This window comes from Protopterus annectens, chromosome 1.part2, assembly GCF_019279795.1.
Source record: "Protopterus annectens isolate FY-2018-M chromosome 1.part2, PAN1.0, whole genome shotgun sequence".
Lineage (NCBI taxonomy): Eukaryota > Metazoa > Chordata > Ceratodontiformes > Protopteridae > Protopterus > Protopterus annectens.
The window spans coordinates 769,702,184-769,718,629 of NC_056727.1; the positions used below are offsets into that span (position 1 = coordinate 769,702,184).

Below are 16,446 nucleotides of genomic sequence, written 5' to 3' on the forward strand. Positions count from 1 at the left end.
CCAGAAGCAACTCCCATTCAGCCAGTGCTTCCTTGTCTAGTCTCTGTGTCCTGTCCCTTTTATCCATTATTGGAACAAACCTTCAAGCAAATCCTCCTCAGCTCAGGAAACCACCACAGTCCAGGATACCACACAGTCAAATGAAAGCCTTCTTGACTGTAACTCTGAACATAATAATCTTTCTGCACCCTGCAATACCCCTTCTGGAAGACATTGCAGTGGCATGAAAACTACTAGTGGCATTGGACTGGCAGCATCCTGTGTTTCTTCATTGACACCCTTTGCCTCAGGAGCAGTTACTTGATTGGATTGTATACCACGATGCCGATTGGCTGTAATTGTGATATACTAGCCAATCAAAAATCATAAAGCAGAGCCACCACTGTTCAATGCAGAACTGCGGAACAGTGGACTAAATCCATCTTAAATGTAGAGCATTCCACTTCAGGGATGTGTGCTATTACATTAAATCACTACAGGGTTCTTGATCTCTTGTGGGGTGCATGGGAAACAGATGTGATCCCTTGCATGTTGTAGCAGTGCATTTAAAAAGTGATGTAATATTCTAGAGAATGATACCTGTGACACCCCTACTATATCCCCTGTGGGTCTCTGGAAAGTTCCATTATCTAGTATACATAATGCTACACATACCCTTGTTTCCATTGAGATGGCTTTTCCATGATTTCTCTGCGGCCTGAGGTAGAGGCAGCAGAGGTTACATAGCTCCTCTAGTGATTCCCTGTCCACCCTGTATTGCTCTGCAATTTCTGTGTCATGCAGTTCATGATTAGTCAAATGGAGTCTAAGCACCCTTCTTCTCCTTGCCCAAGGTCTGCAATTAGCAGCACTTTCATTTAAAGTATGTTGCACATACAGCATATTAATAGCAGCAACAACTCTAACATTTTATTTTCTTAGTGTAATTGTGCCTGTATTCCAAAGGGGTTTGGAGTTCAAGGCAAAAAGTAGCACTGAGTGTACAAGATTGCTTTATAGCTTCCTGAATGGCTCTGCCATGTTGGATTGGTTAATTAGCATGTAATTCAGCTCCTTATGATTTCATTAGCATATTCTACCATTTCCCTTTGTTTAGAGGCTCTACACTATGTGTAGAGCTGTTTAATGAATATCAACTAGCACACTACCATGTGCACAGCATGCCGCACCTCCAACACTATAGCAGCATTTACTGTAGCTGGTAATGAATCTGGCCCAATGACTTTATTTAATATGTTTTTACTACAACAGCCTGATTCTTCTTCTTCTTCTTTCGGCTTTTCCCAGTTAGGGGTTGCCACAGCGGATAACCTGCTACAACAGCCTGATATTTTGCATTATACTTGGCTTTCATTCTGGATTCTGAATACTATGCTGAATTTCTGCTCTGTAAGTAGAGTTGCTATAGTACTTGTTTACTGAGTTGTCTTTACATTCAAGATAAAAAATCCACTATACTTTACTACAGAAATGTATATTTTTTCCATTTGCAACACCCCATACTTAATATGACAAATATGTCACGTTTGATAACTAATGTAACTGAGTCAAATTCACTGTAGCCCTGCCCTGAAACCCCTAGAAAACTAATGTTAATTTTGTAGCTTATATATCTGTTGTTACTTCAAGAAAATTTCAGAAGGAAATGTTAAGCACTGAGTATGTTACATTTATTTTATCGAGTGTTCCTCTCAAGTTTTCAGAATTTCGCAGACTGTCAAGATTTTTTTGCCTCACATTTTTGTCATTAAATTATGACTGATGTTTGTGATTTAAACTTCATATTCTTCAGAAAATGCATGTTAATGCAAAATCTGTTATCCTAACAACTTTCTGGGTAACTTACTGGCAGATGAAGATTAAATGCTCAAGCTTCAGTTGCCTGAGGTTCTCATTGATGATCAGAGATCCTCCATAGGAAATCACTGTCGGCATTTTGGGATTGAAGTGATTGCCTTTAGGGGGGATTTTCCCCCTTATTTAATTTGGTGCAGCCATGGAGTTTGTAAACATGTAAGTTTGGGGGATTGCCCCCACATTGGAAGTTGAAGAGGGGGACTTGGCCCCCTGCAAAAAAAAAAAAAAACTTAAGTAGCTTTCGGTAGGATTTTTTCACTGAATGTGATTTGGGGATTCCGACCCTTGATATATTCACTTTCATCCATTCATAGTGGAAGCCACATTTCCATGTCTATAGGAGGAATATTTAAAAACTGTTCCTGATTTTGGGCTTCTGCACCCTCACAACATTATTTTTGACATTGTTTTGCATTACCTAAAAACTATCCCTGATTTTTAGGGATGTCCCTGATTTTGGCTCAAAATGTTGTTCTGTCTCTTCTAAAACGGACAATTTTGGGAGCAAAAGGTGATGAATTATACTTGATGAATAAATAAATAGTGTTTTACTTCAGAGAATGCATGTTAATTCCGATTCTGTCAATTTTTCAAGTTAATAGTACATTTTAATTGAATTATTATTGGACTTGTCCCTGATTCTGGACATAACAGACTGAGTCATGCCCCACCCCCCATTTGTCATTGCTGACTCCAGATGGTTCTGCACTTTTAATGGGTGCTAAGCTCCCTGCTCAACTGTCTATGATTTTGACGCAAAATTATACCTAAAACTAGTGCTTTCGGGAGAAAAGGTGCAAAGCTCTCAATGAATCAAGGAGAAATCTCAACCGAATTAGGTCAGCAAACCAGGGTCAAATCTCAACACAATCAAGGAAAAATCCAGAAATAATTAGGGTCAATCAAGAACACTTTAAAAATATTAATACTATTAACTTATGATATTGGCAAAATGAAATAATGTGAATTCATATTTTTTAAAGTAAAACAAATCTATAACTCTAGTTATTGTCATTATTAATAATGTGTAATTCACCACATTTTCCTCAAAATCCACCTGTATTAGAAGGAATTAAGCAGGACAGAGCTAGAATGTGAGTCCAAATCAGGGACATCCCTGAAAATCATTGACAGTTGAGATGTATCCACTGTGGATTGCACTTAATAACTAATGACAATAATTGCAGTTATAAATTTCTTCATCAGAAAATGCATTCTAATTCACATTTCAGTGGTATGTCAACTTTTCAGGTTAGTAGCACAAAGGGTCCCCAATTGTACATTATTGCTGTATTTTCTCTGATCGTGGAGCTAAGAAGCTGTGCGAGTTAGCCCGAAGGCGCGGCTTTTTTTTACAAAATTCCTAGACTTGCATACCTCTAACACGCAAAGTCGCATAAATACATAGTAATTACTTTATAACTCGGACTGGAAGTGCTTCTGTGTTTCGGCTTTGCCAATCTTGCCAGTCAGTATCGGAAAGCGCGTCCAAATCTGTGCGATACTGAGAAGTGGTAGTTCGGCAAAGTTCTATTCTATCTAAATTAACTTTGTTCTGGGAATTCCATTTTGTAAAACACATTTGCGGAAGAAATCAAGACTTTAGCGAACAGGCATTTTAAGTAAATAAGGTAACAGTGTTAAGCTTGATAAACTTACTTCTCAACCTCTTAGCACATGACATCTGGACTGCACCAAGAATAATGATGGGGTATAGGCCAAAAATGCGAACAGATTGTAGTTATTGGTCATATACACTTGGAAAGTTGCCATTATAGCAAGTTTTGCATTGGCATACATGTTCTGAAGGCTATGAAAACAGAAACTTAAAAGCCTGTCATTATTTCAATGATTTTTTCTAGAAAACCACAAAAGTTAAGGAAGAGACCCAAAATATGAAGCAAATATCCGTACGTTCTGCGAAAATCTGGGCATTAGACATGTATGATGGTAAACATCTCCTGTCTTTGAGAAATAATCAGTTCGTCCCATACATCAGCCCTTTCGTCATGCTTTAGATTTTAGAGCAAAAAATAGTTCCTGAGTTTTCATTTAAAAATTGAATAAGATAATTATTTTGTATCGGAAATGCCTAAATTTGAGTCTCACAAGGGATAATTGGCTAGGTTTGCAATAGCCCGCAAGGGCTGTTAGCTTAGTACTAATCTATGAAAAGTGAAGCTCTGTCCTTTGCACTGGCAGTGGGTATGGTTTGTACTGCAAAATCTTCCATTTCTGCAAAAAATCTCCCCTTTACGCATTTGAAAACAATGACAACCGTAAGTCCATAATCGGGGAAGATTTTAACCATTGTTCCTATCATATACACTTATAAAGTTCCTAAAATAACAGGTTTCGCAGCCAGTAGCATGATTTTTTAAGGAAACGACGAATAAAACCAAAGCGTCTGTAGTGATTCCGTAACTTTAATTCTCAACGATCTGCAAGAAAAAACACACATTTTTTAGGAAGAACATACAAAAAATACAAGGTAAAAATCTCGACATTTTGTGGAATTCTGGACAGCATGAGTCGGACGTACTTTATAATACAATACGCAATACGGATAGGGTTATCACCTGTCCCACTTTGCAAGGGACAGTCCCTCTTTGGGCAGTTGTGTCCTGCAGAAAAAGTTGTAAAAATGGCAAATGTCCTGAGATTTTAGGGTAAAATTATTTCCTATATTTTATGTAATAGTTGCATAAAACAATTGTTATGTATCTGAAGCACCTAAATGGTATAATAAACAGAATACGCAACTAAAATGCTACAATAATAAGCTTTTATTTAGGCAAAAAAATGAAGTTATGTCCTTTGTACTGGCCGTGGTATGTTTTGGCCTTCAAAATCTGACGTTTGTGCCAAAAATGTCCCACTTTGAGCATTTGTAAAGGTGGCAACCCTAAATACGGACAACTTGCACGCTGACAATTAGTTTTTTATCATCAAATCAATCGTATGTATACCTCTTAGCTGCTGAGTATTACATCATAGTATTGTCTTTTAAATTCCATAGCAGTGGGATAGAAAAAGTAATTTTTTTCTCACGCTTTTAGTTTTATTTTTTCAGTTACTACAATTTATGTTACAAAATATTTTCTTTATATATACTTGGTTACTTCATTTAATAATGCATTTCCATTAAAGAGGTCTAACTTGGCGAGCATTTCTAACTCTGACGAGCACGGTATATCTTTATGCAAAAGTCATACTGCTGTTATAAATCAGAGCTTGTTTAACATAGGTGTTATACTCTCCCTCCCTTCTCCATCGCTATAGCCATACTTACCAACATGACTCCGCCCTCTTCAGCTTCAGCCGTTCACTATGGCAGATGCAGAGTTGCCAGGAGATGGGCATTTCCGGTTGGGGATGGGTTTCCTGTAGTCAGGCATTTAAATCAAGCAGCAAAAGAAAGTCGTTGAGTACTGTAAGGGCAGAGGGTGACAGTCTGCTCTGTACAGCCGGCTAAGAGATATTTGGCAGGCAAATCTGAATGATAGTATTTTATACATTTCCCCCGAAAAACTATATGAAATCACTTGTGATATAGGTTTCAGTTGAAGCTGCTAGGAATGAGCATGATTATTACCGTCCTTTACAGTTTAATTTTTACAGGAAAGTGAAGCTTTACGGGATACAAGGTGCTGTATTTTGCTTATGTGAGGGACGCATTAACAGGCGTCATTCTTTTTATCGAAAATAAGCGGATTTTGCTGCCTTCATAATTTTGAAAGGAGTACATTGTAATTCTATTTTTAAATTAGTAGATTCAAGAAGGAGGGCTTGCGGCTTCTTCCAAGAGGGGATTTTATTCGGTCGTTGTATTTTGATCATTTTTGTTAATAAGTACAATTGCATTGCAACCCTCTGCCCCCTGCTTTAAGAAACCACAAGATTAGCAATTATTTATAATAATTGTTGTAAAATACTAACCCATTTGAAGGACATTATTCATTTTTAACGTAACGCATAAGAGGAATTAATAGGCTGTCAATTTAAAATAAAACCTAACCATGTTCAGTTGGCTGAGTTCGGATGATAGACGAAAAAAGGATCCTGAAGTGTTTCAGACTGTCAGTGAAGGACTGAAGAAACTGTACAAAACCAAGCTGCTTCCTCTTGAGGAGCATTATAAATTTCATGAATTTCACTCGCCAGCCCTCGAAGATGCTGATTTTGACAATAAGCCAATGGTTTTACTGGTGGGACAGTATTCCACTGGAAAGACAACCTTTATCAGGTATAGTGTCATTAAGTCAAAATTACAGTTGCAATACCGTTGCATGTCGTTTTTCTCATAGCATGTCCTTTGGATGGGGGCATTCTAGTAGTCTGCAGTTCATGACTAACAATATTTAGGAATGTATCTGCTTTATCATTCAGTAATAATCAGCAACCGTCTATGCCGTCATATTCATGGTTAGAGAAATATCTTGATGACAATAGTTGCATGTTCAAAGCAGAGTAATAACATTTAATTACAGGGACTTGATTGTCTGATGTCATTGGAGTTATCCGTATCCCTAATTGTGTAGGGTGTTGGCTGTAAAAGTTCTGCGTCAGCAGAACAGTTTACATTACATACATTATCTAGCTTTGACAAGGGAGTTATCCTTAGTTGTATAGATGGAAATGTTGGTATAAAACGAATGCTTATGGTTTGCGCCATTATTAAGTCAGTAATGCAGCATGATGCTTCCAAAATTCATATCTATACTATAAATCAATGGAATGTTTAGTTGTTCCTGATAGTATATTGGAACTCCTTTGGTGTCTTTTAGCAGTTAATTAGCAGGAAAGGACGTGACTGAAGCAAAATGCACATGTAATTAGCAAGCCAAACCGCTCAGGACATCTGTTGGCATCACCTTTGCACAAACGTAGTTTGATTCAGCTGACTGTTGCTGAACAGGAAAAGTTTAGGTGTGTCTGTGTTACAATGACATTGTCCCCGATACAAGCCATTGACAGATCAATATAATTTTGAAACATAAAGATTGAGCACTTCATACTAATGAGTACTGTTTGGAGTTACATTTGTAGTTGAAACTGATGGAATGCAAAAAAATGGATACAAAATAATTCTGCAGCCCCAACTAAAGATGGTACATAATGCATCAAAATGGTTACGCAATAATTTTGCACTGCTTGCAAAAGCTAGTTTTTATATTGTGGGAACAGAACAAAAAGCATAAAACATCCCATGCATTCAGTTTGATTGTGTTAGTTTATGTGTATGCTAAAGGGTTTGAGAAATAACCAAACTTCAGTGATTCACCAATACTATATTTCCTAGTGCCAGGCACTTGTGGTCATCATTGTGCCTCTCTTTGTCAAGAACAGGAAGGCATTTAAATGAGTGCACATGTATCCATAACCAAACAGGGTGGATCTGTTTACTAAAACTGGCTGTGTGTGTATGTCTGATCATTAAATCATAATCATTGAGCATATTGTCTAGACTGAAAGGACCGAATTAATAGACACACATTATAGAAAAAATGTATCTATATTGGACACTGGTATTTTCTGAGATTCAGATTGCTTACCCATTTTATGGGTGGTTGTGTTAGGGGAACAAACTAAGCATTCTACCAGTGTGATGGATAAAATAAACACTTAACAATGGTGAGGGTATGGGTTGTATAGAATTTCATGGATGCTGGAGTCTGACCTTGAGTGTGAAGTCTAAGTGACATAATGGAAGCACATGTGGATAAATAATGTTAAATGTGGAGCTTTTCTTCCTGTGTCTCCACTGAAAAAGGTTTTTATCCTAATCAGACTTTCAAGGTAAACAAAAACAAATAAGTAATAAACCCCACCCACCATTGAATATTGTTAATATGCCATGGCCATGCTTTTCTAAAGTAATTTTTACTGATTCATAGTACTTGCTGTAATTACATCTGTTTCCCATGCAATCCTACAGAAGAGATCAAGAACCCTGCAGATATTTTATACAGATGCACACTTCCCTGAAATGCTGGGGGTCATAGATTGTACACACATAGAAATAAGAGCCCCACCTGGTGAACAGGGAAGGAGATACATAAACAGAAAAGGATACCACTCTATAAACTGCGAGTTTGTCTCTAATGCCTAAGTGATGATCTACACTGTCTGTTTAGGTAACCTAGGCAGTTTTAATTACTCATAGATATGGCACACTTGTGAGCTGCATACAGGATTTGCCGGGGTGACTTTTCAGAAGAACATCTAGTGGGAGATGCAGGTTATGCACTGTAGCCCTAGTTCATGACATCCATAAGAAACCCACACAATCCCATTGAACAATGATACAATGACGCCAATGCTCAAATTAAGAATATCACACAATGTGTGTTTGGATGGCTCAAATCAAGGTTCGGGTGTTTAGAAACATCAAGAGGTGCCCTGTAGTATGACCCAGGCACCTTTGCCCACGTACTGACAGTCTGTGCCATGTTACACAATGTAATTCTCAGGAAACGGCTTCAACAAGGACAGCAAGGGCAAGACCACAGTTTCAAAGATCAGAGGCAGGGCCAGCAGAAGCTGACACAGATGAGGACACTGAGTGGGAACCACCAGCTGCAGATTTTGCTGCCAAATGGAAGCATTCACAGTATGCCCTGGCTCTGGCTAAGAGGCAATGGATAGCGCACACACTCACTATTTAGGTCAAAGCCTAAGATCCCATGCAATACAACTGTTGCCTGTCAAACTCTACAACCTTTACTTAACCATGTAATGGATATGTTCTGATAGCATCCAACAGGGACAACCCCAAGAACATAATTTGTACATGCAGTAATGACAAGGTAAGTGGTGAACCTGTAAGAAAAAGAAAAAAATGTTACATAATCAAGTACTCTCATATGGAAATATGTTTATGCCCATAAGCAGTGTTTGTCTGAGGTGTACACTTATGTCAGTAATAGTTAATATGAAACAGTGTAAGAAACGTCTCTGTGTGGAAGATTTAGTGTTTGTCTGAGGTGTACACTTATGTCAGTAATGGTTAATATGAAACAGTGTAAGAAACTTCTCTGTGTGGAAGATTTTCCGTCCATATATCTTTAGTTAATCACTGTATATAAATCAGATCAGACAATAGTAGTAGAAACAATAGTAGTAGAAGTAGCGAACTTAAACTCGTCTTAAGTAAAAAAAATAAATAAATAAATATATAGGAGTGAAGAAACTATTTTTGTTTTACTTGGATCGCTTGTCTGTGTACTTAATAAAGGATTTTCGACTGGAAACAGACTGCCTGCCTTGCTTGGATTACTTTGAAATACTTAGTAATTCTGTACAATTGTATGTCTATATATATATATATATATATATATATATATATATATATATATATATATTTATATATATATATTTTTTTTTTACTTAAGATGAGTTTAAGTTCACTACTTCTACTATTATTGTCTGATCTGATTGATATACAGGGATTAACTAGAGATATATGGCCTGAAAAGTTTTGTTTTTGGACACACTATACTTGTTTAGTGGGTTGTTTTGAGACTATGGGGATACCATAGAGATTTTTTTTAAATAGTTAATATGACTGACGTTTGTAATATACATTTATGTATTCTACCCAGTACTGTGCATCAAGCATTTTGTTGACCACTGTCTCTAAACCATGGACATGTAAATTAAACCATCATTTGTTTGAGTATAGCAAGAAACAAAACTGATGTACACACTGCTTCAAATGTGTTACTTGCAATACTAAATGAAGTACAATGAGGTTCAACGATTATATTAACAATAATTTGAAAATGAGTAGTAGCAAGAAATCAAAACCTTTTCTTCTGCAATACATATTGAGAAATGCAAGTTTGCGAGTAAGCAAGCAGTAGCTATTTACTGTGTGCATCAGACATATATGCAACCCTAAGTCACAAAGACATGTGCAAAGGGCAGGGCATAGTTATTGTAATTTGCAGAGGGTGGCGGTGGGATGGCAGGAGGGAAGACTGACACCAAAGAAGTGAGTGTGAGCAAGTAGTAAACAATGTATTTATTAAAGTATAGAATGGTGAGGGCCAGTAACAAGAGATGTATAACACTGAACAGTACTGTTTAGATAGTTTGCATGTGGGTGAGGCAGTATGGGCAAGTGAGTGTGAGCGAGTAGGAAACAATGTATTTATTAAAGTATAGAGTGGTCAGGGTCAGTAACAAGGGATGTATAACACTGAACAGTACCGTTTAGATACTTTGCGTGTGGGTGAGGCAGTATGGGCAAGTGTTTTTTTTCAATGTGTGCGTGTGTCTACATGAACACAATCAAATACCATGGTAGCACTATCTCCTAGCATCTCAGACAGGTGTGAGCCATACTTGATACTGTAGTCAGCTCAGTGTCATTGCCCCTGACAATGGAAACCACCTCTCCTAGGAGATACACTGCTATTTCCATGGTCCAGGCTAGAAGTCAGGGTGCCCTCCGACAGCACTGATGTCCTCAGTTACCTGCTGCCATATCCTGTCTTGGGCATATGTGTCACTTCTACCTGTCCCTAAGCAAAATGTTTCATGGCAACAGAAGGCCTGGAGAATGACGTCATTTTTTTGCATTAGTGAGTGGTGGCTTGTGGGGTGCAGATGTTTTGAGCACCATATCCCTATGTGAGATGCAGCAGAAAACAGATACATAATTACATTTATAATACACAGACAGGATCGCTGTGAACTCAGTGATGTATGAAGGCATGCATCCATCATGCAAACACAATTGAAACGGTAATGCTCCTTCTGACTACACACAACTTGAGGCAGGCCCCCCCAACCAAAAAAAAAATTGTAAAATAACAAAAAATATAACAGTTTTATAATGTGGACAACAGTTATGTAACTGTGTAATACATTGCAGCATTAACTACACTAATTCCCATTGTATAATTATAAATGGAGAAAACTATTATAGTGTCATCTCCACTAGTATGGTGAGCAGACACATAGATATCGTAAGCTTAACACGTTCTTTGGGGTACACATGTAAAAATACCTGACCTTGCTGTGAAGGTATACTACAGTCTTCTACAATAACTATTCAAATAACTAAAAAATAAAACCTACACAATTATGTAAGGTAGCATTCTTTACCAAACTTTATAATACAGACATAACTGATATACATCTGCTTTGCCAACAGTAAGGGATAAAGAAGATGCAGAAAAATAAAACAATGGTTGTACTGGGCATTCCAGTCCATCCCTAATGTTAAACTAAAAACATTCTGTAAAAATAGCAGCATATTTTGCAAAGAAAGCAGTTTAGAAAGTAGATAAATCTCTTCAAAGGGTATTTACCAGTGTTGAGCTGTCTGGATACAAACAGTCTCCCCACTAAGATACAAGTTTATTACCTTCACAGTTACTTTTATATAGTGCAGATTTAGCCCTCTGAGGGTTTTAATTTCTCCAAGTCTTTTGGGTTACTAATACCAAGACGGGAATGGACCCCATTCCTAAGTCAAAGTATGATTAAAGTTCATGAAATTAGTATTGTTTCACTCTTTGATGTTAGACAAAAGTGCTCTTTGCAGCACCCGCAATGTGCCCAGTAATGACTCCTTCTGCAATTCGAATGGTGTTACAGAAATTGGTAACATATCTAAATATGATTGTAAATTCTTTTTTATAAGACCAGTTGCTCCTACTACTACTGGAACTGTCTGGGTATCTTTCTTCCACATGGCCCTCATTTCTGTCTGCAGATAAACTTATTTTATGACTTTATGTCTCTCTGTATGCAAGACACTGTAGTCACTGGGTGTGATGATTTCAGTGATCAATGCTACTTTTGTCTTCTTTTCCTGGACCACTATATCCGGTTTTCTAGCATCTATCTTTTGAACTGTTGGTATTGGGTGATCCTATATGATATATAATTCATCATTTTCTATGATTCTTTGTGGCTGATGTTTCTAGTGTTTCAGCCACTTCGATACCATAATGTTTGCACAATCTCCAGTGTAACAGTCTCGCCACATCATTATGCCTTTCAGTGTACAGTCCCTCTGCCAGTAGTGCGTTGCAGCCAGCAACAAGGTGTGTGACTGTTTCTAATTTGGTTTTGCAAAACCTACATATGTCTGTTTCTCCCACATGTTCAATGGACTTTGTAAACCAGCGTGTACGTAATACACTGTCTTAGGCTGCCAATATTAACCTTTCATTTCTTGATGTAAATTCACCTCCTCTTAACCATTCCTGCGTTCATTCTTGATCAACATGAGGCTCTTCCAGAAGTTTTCTGTACTTGCAACTATATGTTTTTTCCACATTTCTTGCCCTCTCATCTGGTCCTTCTCCTTATATTCTTTCTTTTGTTTTTTTAGCACATTCAGTTGCTGCCTGATTTTTATCCACTTCTGGTTTGATTTCCATTCCTGCTTGACATTGATATGCTTCTACTAAATTAAGCAGAGATGTCATCTTAGATTTATTCTCTTCATGTTTCAAAACTTTCACTACATTTGGATCTTGTGAGGTCAGTAAATATGTGTGAAGTCCCACAACTGCAGATCTATACATGTAATCAATTTTAAGGAGGCTCATACCGCCTTCAGAATGGGCAATATATAATCTTGGTATACATTGATTTTTATAAATCATTTTGTGAGCATGAAGCATCCTACTTGTTTTAATATCCAATCTGTCCAACACTTTTTGGGGCCAATCAATCACTCCAAAACTATAAGTTAGAATAGGAAGAGCACATTGATTTATGGCTTGGATCTTGTTCCTAGATGTCAGTGCTGTTCTCAGGATCAATTTAAGTCTTCTAAAGTATTCCTTACTAAGCTTTATTCACATTTGTTCATGTTTTATTGATGATCCTTCATCACTTCCCAAGTATTTATACACTCCCTCTTGCTCAAGCTCTTTTATATCACATTCTTGTCCCAAACTGATATTTTCCTGGTGCTGCAGTTTTCCTTTTTAAAGGTTGCTTTTGTACATTTATCAAGGCCGAATGACATTACAATATCATCTGAAAAAGTTTTGACAACCTGCATCTGTGCTTTCACTTCCTCATCTGATGAGCTATACAGTTTTAAATCATCAACAAAGAGAAGATGAGAAGTCACTAGATATTGTTGTTTTCTAGAAGCCAAATTGTAGCCATGACCTAAGCTGTTAAGCAAACAGCTTAATGGATTAATGGCAAGGCAAAACAGCAACGGTGACAGGGAGTCACCCTGGAATATCCCCGTTTGGATTTTTATCCCTGGGATAATAATCTGTCCTTTATCATGGTTTAATTGCAAAGTGGTCTGTCACTGTTTCATGGTTACTGTAATGTAATCAATCAGTGTAGGATGTACCTTATACATTTTTAAGCACTCTTTTATCCATGAATGTGGGATACTATCAAATGCTTTTTCTAGTCAATCCATGCCATACTTAGATTCTCCCCTTTCTTACAGTTCTCCACTATAACTTTATTTAATAACAAATGATGCTTTGTTCCATATGACTTTCTTTTATTGCCCTTTTGTTCTACTGCCATAATTGAGTTTTCTTCTAAATGACTATAAACTCTGTCGGCGTCATTCCCCATGTATAGTTTATGCATTGTTGGAAGACAAGTTATTAGCCTATAATTTTTAGGGTAGCTTGCAGGTTCACTCTTAAGTAAGAGCATTGTTTTTCCTGTTGTTAGCCAGTGCGGTGTCTGTTCTCTGAGCACTGTGAGTATGCAAATAAGATGTTAAATCTTTAGCATTCTTGACTACCACAATCTTCAATAACTGCAAGAAAGGTAAACATGGTGTAAGGAGCTACACAACTGCAGACACGCACTGTAGAGCTGCAATGATGAGCACTGAGAAATGTTACCTGCAAATAGCTTATGTGTTTATGATTAGTTTGACTGCTGGAGCATTTAGTGTTTCATGTCTCCCCTCCTTGATGCATACTTGAGGGTATGCAAGGGAGAAGAGACTTGCCAAAAATGTTTAAAAGTACACTGACTGAATTAAGAGAACAACATTCCTGACATTCAAATGCTGTTTTAATGACCACAGTTTATATCTCTTTCTGATAAATGTTATGAATATTCAAGGGGGTACATAAATCATTTGTATGGAAACCATATTTAATGAAAATAAGGTATTGCTCTTAGGAAAGCATACCTAAGGGAATGAGGTACCATCAAAAGACAGGAATACAGCTGCTGTGTTTGTACTCTGTTTAATATTGTGTGAGTACACGGGTATCTCAACTTTTGCCAATATCTCAATCATCCAGGCATTTACCAGCATATGAGAAAGGACAACTATTATAGCTTGCTTCTGTTGTGTAACTTGATGCAATTTTACATTTTAGTACATCAAAACACTTTTCTCTTTGCTAAATATGCCTTTTCTTTGGCAAATATGGGAAATCATCTGAAATGATTGTTCTTAATGCCCTGATTTGGTGGATGAAATCCATACAGATTCCTGTTGTAAGATAAGAGAGTTGAGGAAACATCAGAAATGTACATTTAAAATACTTGTTTCAAAATTTGTCTTTTTCCCCATCTTTTGTACATTTGGCATTGCATTCAATTGGCTGGCAGAGGTCAGTAGCAAGGAACAGCTGTTCACTTCCCAAGGCAAAAGCTGACACATTTCATTTAGATTGCCATCAGTAATGCCATTGAGATTGTCATTGATGCACTTTTCTTAGCACTATGGACAGTACTAAGTAAAGACATTGAGGCTGTGACATTCCTATCTCTGTGGCATAAGGTGTAAATGTAGTGAGCTTAAAGAAATAGTACAGACGATTCTGAGTTCAAAACCTGTTTACATATCTTTTTACTGAGGGGGGTATAATAAATATTGACACTCATTTTGCTGTACAAATGTGTTGAGATGGGAAACTCAAGTAATGTCAGTATTGATTAAACCTGATAGATATGTCCTTTGAAATGATGTCACAATTAATTGTGTGTGCTATCTGAAAAATGAAGCATTTCTGCTGTTTCCTTTCACCTTTTGTATTGCCATGGTTTTACCAAAAGTTCTGATATTGTGATACTTAAATGATAGTAGTGATGTGGCAATTAGATGTGAGAAGACTGAATATGTCAATGTTATGCACTAGTCGCTCCTGCTCTTTGCTAGACATACACTTTTATTCATTTCATGTTCCTTTAAATTGTTATTCAAAACAATTTTTGTAAATATTTTAGTTAATATTGCCTCCTACCTTTGTGTGCAGATTATCAACTTTCACGGCTTAAGGAAAAGAGTGAAAAATTTCTGCCTTCAGTAGCGCAAATACGCCTGGCATCAGTGTGCAGCTGTCAGTGCCTTGAATAGTAATGACTTCAGAATGCACATGCCAGATATTCAATTCTGTGGCCCAAGTTGTAAAGGAAGGAAATTGAGAGAAATAAAACAGATGGTACAGTTCTAAAATCCTGTTTACAGATCATATTTCAATTGTTCTCAATACGTATATTTTTAATTTGTGATCTTCATTTGCACACTGCCTGGCAGCACAGTAGCAGGGTTCATTACCGAAGGAAAAAAGTGAAACATTTTATTTAGATTTCTGTCAGTATTGCAAACAATCCTGTCATTGTTGCACGGCTGTCTGCAGCATAAAATGCACCTGTTATCCACCCCTGCCCGTGCCACAAGCTGAAATACATTGACTTTGGGAAGAACACAGATTTACTGTGGGGTTCAAATCATTAGTAAGGATAGTTTTGATAATAATGGCAGTGTAAAGATGGGCACACATTTTAGGAGATGATTCACACACACACTACATATGTGTGATAAAATGCTCAATATGTTGCCTACTTGCTGTTACCGATGTGTTATAGTAGTAAAAATCATCTGTACTTCTTGCTAATGATAGTATTTGTTCTACATGATATCAGAAATAGTTTCTATAGTGTGAGAACAGATATTTAAGAACAGGGTGAATGTTGCCTTTACCTGAACCAGTTATAAGGAGTAACATGTTGTGATGTTGCAAGCCAATGGTGAATGTAATTTGCATATTTTTTTATTTTTATTATCATGTCATATTATTTTCACTTTGGCAGCATGCAAATGCAAAAGACAATATGTGCACAAATGTGTTTCACTGCTGAAGGGAAAATCCAAAAAAATGAATTTGGACTGCATTCTGTAGTGCAAACATGCATGGCAATGATTTGTGAATGTCAACAGTCTGGATTAGTAAATACATTCCACATCTGAGTTAACTATCCCTGTGGCACAAGATATAATTGCACTGAATTAAGGTAAATAAGAAAGGTGATGCAAGGTTTGAATGTACTTAATTATTAATTTTACAAAGGGGTATGAATGTATATTTACACAAATTTATTTTTATCACGGTGTTATGTTAAACTAAACTATTTTCTGTATTGTTAACAACATGTGAGCTGTTGTCCATCCACTTTTACATTATTTGTCATTAACTACAGTTCTGATAATGTATTCAACAAAGTATATTTCTGATGTTGCAAGGAGATGTTAGAAGGATAGGTATGTCACTTGAATGCATTTATTGCTCTTATCAATGGTAGGTATATCCATTGACTGAATTAATATTAATTTTATTG

At 36.9% G+C, this 16,446-nt stretch overlaps 1 protein-coding gene across 1 annotated transcript in view; it reads left to right on the forward strand.

Annotated features, from left to right (window-relative positions):
• Positions 1 to 5,241: 5,241 nt before the first annotated feature.
• EHD3 (EH domain containing 3) overlaps positions 5,242 to 16,446 on the forward strand; it is an 846,156-nt gene continuing 834,951 nt past the window's right edge. The window contains exon 1 of the mRNA XM_044058901.1: positions 5,242 to 6,103. Coding sequence (XP_043914836.1) covers positions 5,877 to 6,103 — 227 coding nt within the window. The 5' untranslated portion in view covers positions 5,242 to 5,876. The remainder of the gene's footprint in view (positions 6,104 to 16,446) is intronic.